This window comes from Oryzias latipes, chromosome 1 (assembly GCF_002234675.1).
Source record: "Oryzias latipes chromosome 1, ASM223467v1".
In the NCBI taxonomy this organism is placed as follows: Eukaryota; Metazoa; Chordata; class Actinopteri; order Beloniformes; family Adrianichthyidae; genus Oryzias; species Oryzias latipes.
In genome coordinates, this window is record NC_019859.2 from 29952952 (window position 1) to 29970466 (window position 17515).

At 40.1% G+C, this 17515-nt stretch overlaps 1 protein-coding gene across 3 annotated transcripts; it reads left to right on the forward strand.

Annotated features, from left to right (window-relative positions):
* Window positions 1-429: 429 nt before the first annotated feature.
* Window positions 430-4932, forward strand: LOC111948216. Of its 3 annotated transcripts, none has more exons than XM_023960189.1 (4): window positions 430-1076; window positions 2603-3660; window positions 3746-4062; window positions 4450-4932. In XM_023960189.1, the coding sequence occupies exons 1-4, from the start codon at window positions 753-755 to the stop codon at window positions 4806-4808; spliced, it is 2058 nt and encodes a 685-aa protein (XP_023815957.1). In that variant the 5' UTR covers window positions 430-752; the 3' UTR covers window positions 4809-4932. The 3 variants fall into 3 exon arrangements, with proteins under 3 accessions (XP_023815957.1, XP_023815967.1, XP_023815963.1); XM_023960199.1 differs by having other exon boundaries at window positions 3746-3913; XM_023960195.1 differs by lacking the exon at window positions 430-1076 and having other exon boundaries at window positions 2417-3660.
* Window positions 4933-17515: the final 12583 nt, after the last annotated feature.

The following is a 17515-nucleotide window of genomic DNA, read 5'->3' on the forward strand; positions in this document are numbered from 1 at the left end:
AGCTATCAAGCGTCAATGCCGCGCTGCAGCCTCACGTCACATGACCCACATGCTGGACAGCATGTCACAGCCAGCGCGCCCTCATTTGCATAAGACAATCGCCCCTTTCGGACGCAGGCCACAAATGTTGTCTAGACGACATGCATTAGTTGAGGGAGCCTGCAGACACACACACATACACACATGCATTAGCACCTATATCTGCTCTGTGTCCATCCTCACACACAAAGACAGTCTCTTGTCAAAGAGACGCCCCAGACGGAGCCTCCAGCCAGAGCCAGCCATAAATCAGCTTCAGGTCCGCCTCAGCCCAATTCTCATGCTGGGTTATTATGAAGAGGTGGATCTGGCTTGAGAAAGCATTAAATACATCACACACATGCAAATCTTCACTGCTGGAATGACAGGACAGCAGCAGCCAGTCACTACCACACAGAGGTGTAAAGTACTTGAGTAATTTTACTTGATTACTGTACTTAAGTATTATTTTTGGGGATTTTTACTTTACTTGAGTACAATTAAAAATCAATACTTTTACTTTTACTTAATTACATTTTTTTAGAAAAAAAAGTACTTTTTACTCCTTACAATTTTATTTACAGTCAAAAAGTACTTATTTTTTGGAGATCACTTCATTCTATTTTCCCTTGCTATTACCAAACCAATTGAATTGCGCTGATGCCCAGTTTAATTTAAATGTTATTTATTCTGCCTATGAAAATCGTTTTCACATTATATGAAATTGGTCAGACATGTTCATTGGTCCTTTGGAAGTGACGTCATGTCACATCTATTACCACAATGCACAGCACCTTGACCTGGAAATTAGGGAAATTATAACAGTCAATCAGTGGAAGAAAATGGAGGAAGTATGTGATTCATCAGCAGCTGCGAGCAGCACAGTCCAAAATCAGCCACAGGATCAAGAGCACCCGTGGCCGTATCTTCGCGAATTCTTTTCTTTAAGTGGTGTAAATAAAGATTCATTCAAGATGAAATGTGTCCTCTGTCTCCCGCTTAATAAAGAAATATCGGCCTTCAAAAGTTCGCCATCAAACCTAAGGAAGCATATTGAGGTAAGTACATTAAGTATTTTGTTTTACTGATAGTTTTTTTTTTTTTTTTTTTTTTTTTTTTTTTTTTGGGTGTGCATGTTTTGACGTTGATGGCGCGCCTTTTATATGTGTAGTAGGCCTATTTTCACTAATGCATGCGATTGACAATATAAGGCTCACGTAATAAAATGCTAAAATGCATTTGTAATTGGTAACGTTAGGTCCACGGGAAATTTGGCGCCTATTGCAGCTTTGAATAATCATTATCATTCCGTGCTCTCATTGTGTTTGAATTCATGCAAAACACAAGAAAACCAAGCGAGAAATTTTTTTCCAAACATGTTGTATTGTCAAAACGGTAACACTTTACAATGAGGTTGATTAGTTCATGTATTAACTAACATTAAATAACCATGAGCAATACATTTGTTACTGTATCTGTTAATCTTTGTTAACGTTAGTTAATAGAAATACAGATGTTCATTGTTTGTTCATGTTAGTTCACAGTGCATTAACTAATGTTAACAAGATATAAAGTATTAGTAAATGTTGAAATTAACATGTATACGTGCAGTTCATTATTAGTTCATGTTAACTAATGTAGTTAACTAACGAACCTTATTGTAAAAGTGTTACCATCAAAACTAATGTAATGAAATCAATTCACCCTGTCATGTCAGCCTTACAGTCCTGTGTTTTTGTCAATATAATCAGAAATAAAATTAATGTTTGATTGTCACTAAATGCTACTGTATTTCTAAAATCAACAAGTATTTAACATTATAAAGTGTGCAATTGGCTGCAAATGTCAGTTTTATTAAAGGGTTAGTTCACCCAAAAATGAAAATAATGTCATTAATGACTCGCCCTCATGTCGTTCCAAGCCCGTAAGACCTCCGTTCATCTTCAGAACACAGTTTAAGATATTTTAGATTTAGTCCGAGAGCTTTCTGTGCCTCCATTGAGAATGTATGTACGGTATACTGTCCATGTCCAGAAAGGTAATAAAAACATCAAAGTAGTCCATGTGACATCAGTGGGTTAGTTAGAATTTTTTGAAGCATCGAATACATTTTGGTCCAAAAATAACAAAACCTACGACTTTATTCGGCATTGTATTCTCTTCCGGGTCTGTTGTCAATCCGCGTTCACGACTTCGCAGTGACGCTACAATGCTGAATAAAGTCGTAGGTTTTGTTATTTTTGGACCAAAATGTATTTTCGATGCTTCAAATAATTCTACCTAACCCACTGATGTCACATGGACTACTTTGATGTTTTTATTACCTTTCTGGACATGGACAGTATACCGTACATACATTTTCAGTGGAGGGACAGAAAGCTCTCGGACTAAATCTAAAATATCTTAAACTGTGTTCCGAAGATGAACGGAGGTGTTACGGGCTTGGAACGACATGAGGGTGAGTCATTAATGACATCTTTTCATTTTTGGGTGAACTAACCCTTTAATGCTGTAATCAGAGAGTGTATGTGTAATTGTTACATTTATTGCATACAATATAAATATTTATTTGTTGTTTTTACAGAGAATGCACCCAAATTACCTCAAAAACTACTCTAAATTGACAGCACAGAAGAGAAAGATCGGGACCTCCACCCATGCTTCCAGCAGTAAGCAACTGAAAGTTGACTCAGTTTTCCCAGTCAAACATGTGTCTCCAGTCACTGTGAACAAAGCTATATTAAGGTACATCATTCAAGGACTTCATCCTTTCAGCACTGTTGATCTGCCATCATTTAAAGAGCTGATTAGTACACTGCAGCCTGGCATTTCTGTCATTACAAGGCCTACTTTACGCTCCAAGATAGCTGAAGCTGCTCTGATCATGAAACAGAAAGTGACTGCTGCCATGAGTGAAGTTGAATGGATTGCAACCACAACGGATTGTTGGACTGCACGTAGAAAGTCATTCATTGGTGTAACTGCTCACTGGATCAACCCTGGAAGTCTTGAAAGACATTCCGCTGCACTTGCCTGCAAAAGATTAATGGGCTCTCATACTTTTGAGGTACTGGCCAGTGCCATGAATGATATCCACTCAGAGTATGAAATACGTGACAAGGTTGTTTGCACAACCACAGACAGTGGTTCCAACTTTATGAAGGCTTTCAGAGTTTTTGGTGTGGAAAACAATGATATCGAGACTGAGGCAAGAAGGTGTGAAAGTGATGACACTGATTCTGAAGGCTGTGGTGAGGGAAGTGATGGTGTGGAATTCCAAGATGCCTCACGAGTCCTGGACCAAGACGATGGCTTCGAATTCCAGCTACCAAAACATCAAAAGTGTGCCTGTCACTTACTTAACCTAGTCTCAAGCGTTGATGCCCAAAAAGCTCTCTCAAATGAACACTACAAGAAACTCTACAGATCTGTCTTTGGCAAATGCCAAGCTTTATGGAATAAAAGCAGCCGATCGGCTCTAGCAGCTGAAGCTGTTGAATCAGAAAGCCGGCTTCAGCTTTTAAGGCCAAACCAAACGCGGTGGAATTCAACTTTTATGGCTGTTGACAGAATTCTTCAAATTTGCAAAGAAGCAGGAGAAGGCGCACTTCGGAATATATGCACCTCTCTTGAGGTTCCAATGTAAGTGTTTTTCCCCTCTATCGATGTAAACAAATGTGGGTTGTTTTTGTTTAATACTCTTTGATTATGCTGATTTCTCCTGTAGGTTTAATCCAGCAGAAATGCTGTTCTTGACAGAGTGGGCCAACACAATGCGTCCAGTTGCAAAAGTACTCGACATCTTGCAAGCGGAAACGAATACACAGCTGGGGTGGCTGCTGCCTAGTGTCCATCAGTTAAGCTTGAAACTTCAGCGACTCCACCATTCTCTCAGGTACTGTGACCCACTTGTGGATGCCCTACAACAAGGAATCCAAACACGATTCAAGCATATGTTTGAAGATCCTGAGATCATAGCAGCTGCCATCCTTCTCCCTAAATTTCGGACCTCTTGGACAAATGATGAAACCATCATAAAACGAGGTAAATGAATGCAAGCAACATACACTTGACGAATTCTAATCTGGGCAACCTTTGAGCCATACCAAAATTATTCTTTTATTTATTTATTTTTGCACTTTTTAGGAATGTTATATCCCATCTTTGGCTGTGATCTCAATATGAATATTGATGTAAAGTATTCTTGCAGCAGGTTGTAGTTATCCCTCAGTGTTTCTTGAAACCAAACTCATATGTATCATATGTGGTTTGGAAATGCAGTTAGATTTTATGCTAAAATAAGGGATTTGCATGATTTTAGATGTAGATGACTGCACGTAAATGTAGTTAATGACAAAATCCATAAAATTTGTTCCCAGTCAGAAGCCCCTCAACCAAACTTTTCTTTGTGTCTGCTCACTGTGCTTGTAGGCATGGACTACATCAGAGTGCATCTGGAGCCTTTGGACCACAAGAAGGAATTGGCCAACAGTTCATCTGATGATGAAGATTTTTTCGCTTCTTTGAAACCGACAACACATGAAGCCAGCAAAGAGTTGGATGGATATCTGGCCTGTGTTTCAGACACCAGGGAGTCTCTGCTCACGTTTCCTGCTATTTGCAGCCTCTCTATCAAGACTAATACACCTCTTCCCGCATCGGCTGCCTGTGAGAGGCTTTTCAGCACTGCAGGATTGCTTTTCAGCCCCAAAAGAGCTAGGCTTGACACTAACAATTTTGAGAATCAGCTTCTACTGAAGTTAAATCTGAGGTTTTACAACTTTGAGTAGCGTGTACTGGCATTAGATTGTCTGTCTTATAGTTTGATAATTAAATACAAACAGTTCTAAAGCAGGATAAAACCTTGTATGCATTTCATTTAATGTTTTTTGAGATTAAAAGCTTAAACAAGAATCTCTAGTTTTCTTTCTTGCTTTTACTTTTACTTCCTTAATACTCAAGTACAATTTTAATGGAGTACTTTTTTACTTTTACTCAAGTAAGATTCTAGCCAGATACTTTTACTTTTAATTGAGTAAAATTTTCCCTAAGTACTTGTACTTTCACTTGAGTAAAATTTTTGAGTACTTTTTACACCTCTGCTACCACATGAATATCGCTTCTTACTTTGGAGATTATGCAAATATTCTGTTCTGGATGCCATGGGGGGTCAAAGAGACAATTCCTTTGAAATGAGATACGTGTTGATGTGACGACAATGAGTGTTGACAGTGCGTGCAATTATGTGTGCAGGGCTCTGTGGAAACGTGTGTAAAATATGCAACGGCGAGCGAGGCATATGGGAGTGTGTTAGTACAGTGCGGTGGTCAGCGGCCCCAGAGTGTTGGACGTGTGTGTTAGTCCAGCTGTAACGAACGCTGCAGCAGAAGGAAGTCTCCTGGGAGCTGATGATGTCTGTTTGTCATCTGTGCTGGGAGTCATCTCAACAACAGAACGACAACACAGCAGCTTTCTTTGAATGAGGGTTCTGCACATTCAGTTAACTGCATGTCTTTGACATGTAACGACTGACAGTGTCCAAAAGTCTTTGCTTTAGGCTGCTTAATGTGCACACTTCTTTAATAAGAAGTTTTTTATTTAAACAATTTTAATGATGATTTTTTTTGTCATTTATACTATGTTTGAATTTGATTACCTTCTCTCTGCTGCCTTGAAGACTCAATGGGTGGCAGTGTAAAAATATGCCCCCTTCATCAGTTTTGTTTTCTCCAGACACGGCGCTCTAAGGAGAGAACCAAATTCTGAAGTGAATCCAAACTGCAAAAAAAAAACAACAATAATGCAGATTCAACTGCTGCTCAGATGGAGCCGCTCTGGCCAGGTGGACTATGGACTGATGGTAGAAGATATAGAAGGAACTGGTTGAACATACAGACAGTCGAACCGTTGAGTTAAATGAGTTTTTTAATACCAGCAGAGCCTGCTAGGCCCCAGACGCTTAAGGCTGTGTCACACAGCCACTATGTAGATTTTGCACATATTGCACAGAAAAAAAAATTGTCATAAGTGAACATACTTGGAAAAAGTCTAACCCTTACTGGAAATTTTCACAGATGTATCACAAATGAACTACAAATGAATCCACCGGTAATATAGAACATGTACCGTGCGGGATTACTGCTCTGTTTATGTGCTATTCATTAGCGGTTCGAGCCTCAATTACGTACCTTTACCGTGATATGTGTGCCGTATACATGAAATGAAAACTATACATCAGTGGTACATGCGTGAAAAGTCTGTTAGACATATGTGGAACGGTCATGGGAAGCCACAAATATGCGCATGCATCTTGCAAAAATCATGCACAGTTGCGTAAGATTATTGAATAATTGCGCATACACAAGTTAAAATTCACGTAAACTGTTTAATTTTCAACCGACCACAAGTATTGAACAGCTCAAAACCAAATTCATGTAAAGACATAAATTGCATGCAGGGACAGCAGCAATGTGCCACAGTCTCTTCTCCTGCACCTGAGCTTGTGCACACTGGATACACTTTTCTCAGACACATATGAACATTTCTCACATGTATTTTGTATGACTTAAAGTTCTGAGCAATTTACATCCTTCCATCCATTTTCTGCAGTATCCATTAAGGGGTCATGGGGTTGCTGGAGCCTGTCCTGGCTACAGTTGGGTGAAGCGGGGCTAAACCCTGGACAGGTCTCCAGCCTTTCGCATGAACCACACAATCACTCCCACACACACACACATGCACACCTAGGGACAACTTCGAGTAACCAATTAACCTATGAAGCTTGTTTTTGGACTGTGAGAGGAAGCCAAACTACCTGGATAAAACCCAAACCTGCATAGGAACAACATGCAAACTCCAAACAGAAAGGTCCCAGCTGGAATTCAAACCTGGGCCTTTTCGGTGTGACACGAGAGCGCTAGCCACTACCCCACCATGCAGCCCCTTAATTTCTAAACCTACACAGAAGAATATCTGGCAAGCTGAATGCACTCTAATCAGAAGCCATGTCACAGACAAGGTTAAGTGAAATGCTTTATTGTCAATCAGGTCCCACAAGAAAGTGCAATGTAAAAAAAAGAACTAAAAACATGGAAAACTGCACTGAAAGAAATCTGTGAAACAGTGAAATCACAAAGGTGAACCGTCAAATACAAAGGGTACACCTTACCCTGGGCTCACACTGCATCGAGTCCAGCTCAAGCAGTGTGAGCAGTCTAGCTACGCCAGATGGCTGTGGTCCTGCGGCTGCCCAGGCTTTGTCCTTTTTTAGAAAAAGGATGTGCAGTATCATAAAGGATGGGGTGGTTCTGGACCTCTGTGATTAGTCTCTCATCATCAAATGAGTGATATGATGCCCTGCCACTCACTTTGTTACTCCTTGTCACCGGAAGGGGACGTCACATTTACACCACGATGAAAACATGGTAAGTACAAATTAGGTTTCATTTTAAAAAAACGGACCTGATGCTCTTTGCATCCGCTGGCATGATTTCCGGTTTAGGTCGTTTCATTTGCCCCAACTTCACAAAAAAGTCGGGCTCGCTTACTGGTCAGGCCAAAATTTGAAGCCAATGAAACTGATTTGGAGTCCTGTCCGGCCGGATTTGGAGGCCAGACAGGACTGGATGTTGTGTGAGCGCCTCTCACACTTTTCAAGTGTCTTGTTCATCTTTTTACTTCCTAAGACTCCGGCAGCTGGAGTGATGCTGTGTGAGCCCAGGGTTAGATTTGGCTTAATGTAGAATCATCACCAATACTTTAATAAAACACTTCTCTTCAAGTACGGCATTTAAAAAAATGTATTTTTTGCTGCATATAAACAAACTTTACTTTCATAGGATTGTCATTGTTTGCTTTTTTCACAACAGTAATGATGAGTAGGGCAACTCTGATCAGGACTAAATCTGAGATTATTGCTCCAGTTACATGATAAATTCTTACAGCATGTAAAACAAAACACAAAATAAAAGAAGGCACTGTGTAACTGTGTTTGTAACACTTTCAAAAATTGTTGCTGATATATGAGAGGACAGCATCCATTATGCCCCTAAAGCTTCTCACAACACCCTGTTTACCAGCAGAAGAGAGCTGGTTTTCCCGCTTACATTGTTCCCACAATGTGGTTCTTCTCATTTTGGTTCTTGAAGGGTCTGTCGGAATTGACAGTGAAGTGAGCCGCACCAGAGTTCATTGGCAAAACAGCTCAAGTTTTTTTGTTTGATCCCCATCAGAGTCAAGGTTCAATAACACCAGGCAGACAAAGCAGGTTCAAGCTGACAAACCAGTCAAATGAATCGTTTCAGGATAATCTGTACTGCTTTGAGAATGTGTACCTTTGCTGCTCCTGAATATTTGAGGGTGTTAACAACGCAGTTCCAACAGAAGCAAACATCTCACAGCTGAAGATGTTGAAGCTCATAGATCTGGGAAGCACAGAATGATGAAGTCATGTGACCGGGTAAATAAGGAGAATGAGGTTTTCCAAGGTAGTCTTCTGAAAACAAAGGAACAGAGACGATCCTCTGTGAAACACAGGGGTGGAGGGATGATGTTTTAGAGCAGTGTTTTTCAACCTTTTTTGAGCAACGGCACACTTTAACCTTGACAAAAATCCCGCGGCACACCAGCATCCAAAAAAAAAAAAAAAAACAGAAATTCATGGTCTGTATTGATCGACAGCCCCCCCCCCCCCGCAATCTCACGTGCATTTTTGTGATAATTGTGGCCGGAAAAGCAGGAAGTTGAGGCTGTTTTTTCTAAGAGATGAAATGAAAGTTAAATTAGAAAATTTAGAAACTGTTTGTTTGTTGTGGTTTCAAGGCGTTTCTCAAGGACAACTCATTGTGCGCTGGGACACTGGCTCTTTAAGTCAATGCATCATGGGAGATGTAGTGTGAAAACTGCCGAAAACTTGCAGAAAGACTGGCGTCTCTGAGCTTCATTGTATTGTCCACTTGTTTCACGGTCTGACACCGGACTCTGTGGAAAGCTACACCGCTAAAGAAGAGCTTTAGCTGGTATTTTTGTTAGAACTGAGCGACTTTATCAGCAGAAGTAAGAACAAGGAAGTGAAGACTTTAACCACTTCTGATTGGTCAGACTGATGACATGTGATTAAGCCTTCAAGAATGATTGGTGGAGACAGTTAAAGGGACGGGACTTTTCCGCAAACTGTCATAGCTGCAGGTAAATCGTGGTACCGTGATTCTTATCAAAGTTTCTTTAATAGAATTAAATAAAAACAAAGAAAAAGTAATTTTAAGATCTTTTATATTACTAACTACTCAGTGTTTTATCCGGGCCTGTTTGGATGAACAAAGAGCTGATTTCCTGGAGATGGGAAATGTTTTTAGATCAGTTAATGAGGGAAATTTCTCCACGGCGCACTTGACCATCTCCCACGGCACACTAGTGTGCCGCGGCACACTGGTTGAAAAACACTGTTTTAGAGGTCCGGGACCTGGACTTTCCGAAGTCTTTCAGCCATTCAAGAGTCAAGTAAAATATTTGCTGTGAAATGAAAGGATTTTCAAATCGCCATGATTCCTCCTAGTGATAATAAACTTTTTTTTCCAGTTCAGTTTAACTTGATAAAAATACATTTTTAAAAATTCTTTTTATACTATTGTTGCTGCTTTCAGTGTTTTTCCAAACATAAGACAACCCCTTTTCTGCAGCTCATTTATTGACTATCATATTTTTTTTGGAGTATAAGTCCCATTTTTTTTATCTTTTGGCCAGGGGTGCTACTTATCCTCAGGATCGACTTATTAATAATTTTTTTTTTTACCCAACAAGGTTCATGTTTTCGTCATTTTCCCACTGACAAACATGCCCTTTAGCTGTTGTTTTCCACTAACAACCACTAGAGGACACTGTAGGTGTGTGTATCAGTATTTGTTGCTGACAGCAACGCAGAAGAAGAAGTGCTGTCTAAAACAAACATGGAGGAGATTTTGATTGTTTTCCTCCTGAATTTCATTATATTTTTCTCATTTGCATTGAAATAATATTATTCTTGTTTTTATTTTTTTCCTTCCTTGGACTAATGTGATACAGCAAGTCATCAAACTGGGTCACAGAGACATGGAAGTATTTCTAAAAGCGCCATCATTCAGACGCAAAAAGAAAAGATGGAAGATCTCATGAACCCAGACATGGGTTCATGAGATCTTCAAAATAAAAAAACCTGATCTTTCAACATTTTCCTTTCATTGTAAATGAAAGATACAGACAATGCTTCCATGTAGCGATGAGGCTAAAAAGTTGATGGTAGCTCCTCCCACTTGTGATGGGAAAGTCAAGTTTATGAAAACATTTTTAGGCAAGCATTAAATATTGAATTTGACGCGTGTCAAAAAAGAGACAACATGAACTGCATTCTGTGTGACCACAGTATTATGCCAGGTATTGTGGATTTGTTCAGAGCTTTGTTGCATTTTTCTTCCAAAAGTGCGACTTATATGTGGCCCTTTCTCCTTTATTGTGCATTTTTACGACCTACTTGTACTTTGGCAAATAAGATAAACTCTTACTTTATAGAGAACAAATCCAATTTGTCACCTTTGTTTCATAACCTGTCTGCACCTTTGGCTACTGGGATGAGCTTCCACAACTTTTATCTCACTCAGCATGAAATTTTTTCTCCTGTTTTTTTTTCTTATCAAAATACAAAGAAAAAAAAGATATTGAGCTTTAAAGGTTAAAAATGCTTGGTTAAAGGCTTTTTTTCATCTGATTAAGGGGCAGTACCTCATTTTCTCTGTCATGATCGGACCCGTCTGCATCTTCAAAGCTAAAACAGTCAAGCATCTGCATTTACAGTGCAGACAGGAGCCACTCCCACGCATGAAGCACATCATTCATCCCTTGTTTATCTTTTTATGTCCTAATTTTCAATCAAACCAATATTTAGTTCTGCTCCTGGAACTTCCACTTCTCAAATACCTTCACCTTGACACTGGAGCAGCTTATTCATATGAATGATAATGAGGGGCAGCTGATTTATTCTTTACTATAACCTGGGGTACAGATTCTGGCAGCACCCCTGTTGTTTAATGCCATTTTGGCGCCCCCTGTGGTGTCAGGTGTGCTGCACAGTTAAGGTTTGCAAGAATGAAAACTGATATTTTTATTTCATTTTACAAGATGAGTAACATCCTATAGTTTGGCCTGGTACAGGTGTTACAGGCTACAGCGTTAGAGGGGGTGTGATCCTTTGCACGTAGACGTAAAGTGGTGACTTCACTTGCTGTCCTGTGTTTATCCTGCAGAAAAGACTGGACATCTGGCTGCTGTCACTGTACAAACTGAGGAGGGGGCGTCCGTGTAGGGGGGAGACAGAGAGAGATATTGCCGGTAGGAAAACAGAACAAAATGAGAGCAGACAAGAGAAGAGACAGAGAGATGACCAGAGAAAACATGTGGGTCACTTCACCGCTGTCCAAAGCGGTCTCATTTATCCTCCCTCTTTTCCTTGGCTGCGCAGCCGCAGGGCAAACTGCTGCTCTGCAGCAAGACGGCATGGCCTCTGTCAGGGCGGGAGCAGGAGGAATTGCCAGAGCTGTTGAGGGAGGCAGGACTCAGTCAGTGCTGGTTTATGGTGGACACTTGGACTCAGAGCAGCAGGCCAGGCTTGTAGAGGCTACAGCCACTTGCAGCAGCACTAATCAACACCTTGCTGTTCACACAGTGAGCCAACAGTCATTAACACATGTACTGCTTGTTAGAAGAGACCCTTTAACAAATACAACACGGTAGGCTGAAAGTGTTCTGCCTTAACAAAAAAAAGTTAAGGAAAAAAACAAAAGTTTGCCCTTTCTGAGTGCAATGACTGCAAAGATAATCTCCCAAACACGCCTTACTCTGAGTTTTTTAAGCAACAGCAGGGGTACGACTCAGTCTTCAGTCTGAAAACCTTTGCTACCTTCATCTAAAAATGTGGAAGAATGTTTCGACTGACTTGGCCTCACATCCGGCAAACGTTTTTTAAATGTGGTTATTAGGGAAAAAGACATTAAATTGTTATAAAAGAGTATTGATGAGGAAAGAGAAACACATCAACTAAATGGAACTATGCAAAAGGTTGTTGGAAATAACTTTAATTACTGCTTCATAGATGTATTCAATTTTTTCCAACCCCCTATAACTTCTTATACTATTATGTACCAAAGTCAACAGTTTTCAGGAAAATTAAAAGAACAGCAGAGCAAAGGATTCTTTTGGGTTTGATACAGTAGTTTTCAAAATTACAGATCTCAAAATACCAGCTTTGATAAGAAACTGGTATCATTATACATGCAAGTTTCTGCCAGAAAGCAGGATTTTAGAAACTCACAACCTTTTAGCATCTTTCAAATGAAAGCTACCAAAAACAACAAAGATAAAAATGGTCAGAGTCACAATGCAAAGTCAAATTCTTTCAAAATAAAAGATTTTGAATTTTGACTTAGATTTTTAAGTATGTGACTCTTGAACTCTGTCAAAACCACTCAGTCCGCTTTCTCAATTGTTGAGGGAATGGAAAATTCCCAAATATACGACCATTTTTGCAACATCGTGTTTTTTTCCTGTTGCCATGTGTCAATAGAACCAATCAGTAATGGAAATTCTACCATGAAAGAAGTGACGTGCTTTTTGCACATGTGAAAAAAAAGGTCACTTTCAAACAAATGTGTTATTATTTTTAAAGGATGTTTGTAGAAATGAAGATGCCTTTTAATGACTGTGTGGGTTTTGATGTTCAGAATATTTCAGGGGTCACCACAGCTAATCAGCTTTCACTGATTTGCATCGAAACACTATTGGCAGAGATTTTTACGCCGGATGCCTTTTGTACAACAAGTTGTTTTTGAACCTATCCAGGGAACTGCAGGTGAAAACCACCAGCTTTTGTTGTCACCTGGTACAGCACATCCATCCTTTGTGACAGTCAGTCTTTAATTGTATTCTGTCCCTGTAGAAACAGAGAAACTTGCTTACATATGACATTTGTCTGGTCAAATTTTAAGTGTTTACTCTATAAATGCTCTTAGCAAAGAATTTTTTATTTTGCCAACCTTTCATTTTTTTGTACATCTTTATAAACGATGCAAATGAAGGTTCTGCCTCTGTTGATGAAGCAGATTAGAATCCTGGTGGTTGTGGTCTGAACTTTCACCACATAAACGCAGTTCATTCATCACCTACCTGAATTTGTCACTTTGGCTTGAAACTCTGAAGTCTGCTGTGGTCTTCTGCTGCTGTGCTCCATCTTCTTCAAACCGCTCTGACATTGGAAAAATGTATTTTTGCTCAGGAAACCATCATTCAATTTTTTTCTTTTTTATCATGCTCGTATGATCCCAGAGATGTTTGCAAAAAAAAAAAAAGAAATAATTGCGAAACTTCACGCCATTAAACCCTTGTGCTATCTTAGATGACCCCACCCTTACATTGACGTGTTCTCCGTCCCACGACAAAGGTAGATAAAAGTGGAAGTGCTACATGGCATAGCGATGGGCATCAGGATGTCGTCACAGAATCTCTGTGCATTCAAAGTGCCATCAAAAAGTGCACCTGTGTTTTTTGTTCATAACATACTCCTGTCCATACCATAACCCCACCGCCACCATGGGCCACTCTACAACCTGATCAACTTTGTGTCAAGGGGATGTGTTCCACAGCAGGAGGCAAATGCACACAAAGCAGAAGTGCCCACAAACTATTGCAGGTTTGTGAACAATAATTGAGAGAAATTGTTATTTTTTGTTTGCCGAAAATATTTTCCACCTTAGAGTTTATTTCATTTTAATTGGAGCAAAAACTTTAAGTGTTGCTTTTGTATTTTTGTTCAGTGTACTGTTGTCTGGCCTTTTAAAGTATCAAGTACAAGCTGAGTTTTCAGTTAAAAGAAAACGTGAATATCAGTTTGTGCTTTTAAATTTAAGTTTAACCTTCTCATTTTACAGTCCTGTTGCTAGAAAATGCTCCTTTTCTGGGAGTCTTTGGCCAATCAAATGAACCCGGATGATCCTGTAAACTTGTAAGTGCAAACACAGACTCACATGTACATAAACCTGCATATGCATCACCAGTCCTGTTTCTTCCAAGACTTCAGAGAGAGGAACCACTCTTTAATCATTTCATAAGATCATTTGCCTGGTAGATACGCCTCAGGCTTTTCCCATTACCCGTGACTGCCTGGCTGCCTTGACCTAGATATAAATGTGTGTGTGTGTGTGTGTGTTTGATGGAGAATGGAGTAATGACTTTCAGCCCATGCATGGCTGTGCCTAGCAGTGGCTAAAATGCATGCAGACATGCAGATGAGTCAACACATCTATATGTGCACCGTGCAGGTAACGCACAGAAAAAGGAGCAGCTCTGTTTTTGTGTGCCTTCAGTCTTTCCCGTTCAGACAGTGGTGTGGTGGGAGTGTGATGGTGTGGGGCTGCTAAGCTCCATCGTAAATGGAAACCTGCTTTGGTCTAATAAAAATCCTACAGAATAACCTCAATCAGCTCAGGAGGTTTGGTTCTACAGAAGAATAACCAAATCCAGCTGAAGGTCCACTTCTGCTGAGACTGAAACAATTGGGCAGTTATTTATGCTGGAAAACCATATTTTGTTAGTGGATTCAAATTATTCTGCAAAGTATTCAACCAAGTTCCTTCACAAGCACTGATGGAAACTTGGACCTCACAGACCTTCCATAGTTTTGAAATCATTAGCATCTGGGTCTGTAGGTGAGTCAAGCAATTAGAACAAGAATGTGTGATGAGGCTTCAGTTGATCATCAAGGACCAGAAGGTCACGTTGTTATAGTGCAAGGGTATGATTCTCAAGTATTGTCTTTTTTTCTCAGATTTTTAGGTTCTTCCTGCACAGAGCTGTGTGTTTTCTCCATAAATGTGTGTTTTCTCCAGCATCCTCCCACAGTCTAAAACATGCTGCATTGGTTGACTTGAGAAGTGGTCCTTTAAGAGTGTCCAGGGTGTTCTCTGAGGGAGCTGGGATTGGCTCCTGGAACTCTACACAGGAAACAGGTGCTGTTGATAACAGATGGATAACAACTTTAATGGTTTTACTTATATTTGTTTTGTTGTGTATTAGGATTCGTGTTCAGTGTGTTTCAGTTCAGGTTGTCTCTGCTCCTGATGATCACCACAGGTCTACATGTCTCAACACCCCAGTTTCTTCCTTTTGTGTCCCTTTGTTTGTTTGGTTACTTGTCTTTTTGTTTCTCTCTTATTTTTTATTTATTTTCTTTGGTGGGTTTTTTTGTTTTATGTTCTTGTTAAGAAATATTTTTGGATGTTTCTATCATGTCTTCCACATTTGAATCTTTCCCTACAGAAAAAAATCAAACATGATGTTCAAATATTACGTAAATTCTTTGAAAAAACAGACAAGTGTGAGCTTTTTGTTGCAAAACAAATACCAAGATTTGATCAGTAGAAGAAGGGAAAAAAAAGAAAAAAAAATGAATAGTAAGTTCTGATGTGTCGAACTTTTTCCAACGGGGAAACAAAACCTCAATCACATAAATGTTGGTTCCATCTTTTTTTTAACCAAGCTTAATCTGCACAGGAAACCGCTCTTTCCCTAAAGTAGAGGTCATCAAAGACGGGAGCTGAGCGGACAGCGAGGAGGGGTCACCACTCCAAGACCTCTTGTAGATCCAGGCCTGCTCCCGACGCTGCGCCTGGGGGCAGCAGTGATGGATGGAGGAGCTTTGGGTCAGATGAGGTGAGCATGAATCAGAGACAAGCTGAGAGATGTCAAGACTGACGGTAACACCGGGGTACACTGAGGCAGGGAGCAGGAAAAACAGGCAGATAGAAAGCAGAGGGGAAGACGGAGCATGGCAGAAATGTGCGAGGAACATCTGCCGATCTGGGATGTGACGTGAGGATGAAGCAGCCTGAATGCATTTCGTTCTCTCCATGTGAAAACAAAGAAACGATGCAGGTGACCCGAGCTCTTCATGCTCTTCAGGTTGACGATCACTCAAATGTGGTGTTTTTGTTTGTTATTTTTTCTCTGCGATAATTTAGGTATCAATTGACCAGACTTGGGCAAAATATCAGTTTTTGATCTAAGAAGCATAAGCTGTGCGATTCAAACAAAGCAGTGAATGAAACATGAAATCTGCAGAAGACTGAAAGATGATTTTAATAGCTTTTCCTGGATGACGAGGCTGAGTGTGATCTGACCGAGACACATTTAGAACCAGGGTTGGCTTTTCTCACATTCGAGTTGAAGGCAGATAAAGCCGGTTTCTAATCCTATAAAATCACCTCTGGCTGCAGCATACCTGATATGTCAGATCCAGCTCGTCTGTGAGATTGCATCCAAGCTGCATTCCTTCCCTGAAGCCGTGTCACAAGCCCTTGTATCTCTTCATTCCAGTTTCAATCACATGCTGGTCCAGCATCTCACTTGATGTGGGTAAATGTTGCCTTGGGCGGCCAAGGGGTATGAGGCCATTCTGTGGCCATCAGCCCCCCCCCCCACTCCCCCGCATGAAAGGACATCTATTACAGACCAGACAGTGTGTGGCCTCTTGCATATGACAGAGGGCTGCAAGTGAAGGCCAAAGCTGGCCGACAGGAGCATACCTAGAACATTATTGCAGCATGAAAAGTCCAACGGATCGAGGCAGTTTGATCTGTGTTTTATGCAGTTGTTCAGAATTTCCAACAGGTTCTGAACAATTTTATGCATTGACAAAATTGTGTATCAGCAGGGGTAATGTGACCTCTGACAGAAATTGTGTTTGCACATCCAGCTAGATGGGAATATAAAGAAGAAGAGACAAAGTGCTTCCCTTTTTGAACCTTCAAAATAAAAGTGGCACAAAAGCACAACTGTCAGATTGAGTTATTATTATTGAAACGAAACATGCTTTCTCTAACAGCCCTGTCCAAGAATTCAGTGCGGCATTAGGGTTTTTCCGGTGTTTAAAGTCCCACTCAATCATCTTTTGATCTATTGTAAAAGCATTCCCAGTGGTCTTTTAATTATGATTCCTGCGTTTTTAGCCAAGAAAAAAAAACAGTGGTCTTTTTTCAGAACATTGTTTCTGCAGAGCAGCAGGAGTTCATCAGAAATTCACCCCTGAGTTGTGGGCAATTTTCATTGGAATGGGTCTTTGACAAATACTGATGCTGTACTGAGATGAGCTGCAGTAACAGTGGCTGCTTGCACAGCTCAGCAAAAACTTGAACTGTTTGTATAAAAGACAATGGCATAACAATTAATTTTCTAATTTTATTTTTATGTATTAAATTATCAGTTATTATTCCTCAGGTTGTGTTTGGGTCAAATCTGACCAATTTATTAAATAAGTAATATTTGTTTGTATAGCACCTTTTACAGACAGCAGTCACAAAGTGCTTCACAAAAGAAAAATGACATAAAATACGGCACAGTTAAAAATACATAAAACTCCAAAATGTACAGCTTGAAACACTCATACATATTGTGTTCTACATCTGAGTGCCTCAAGGCCTTA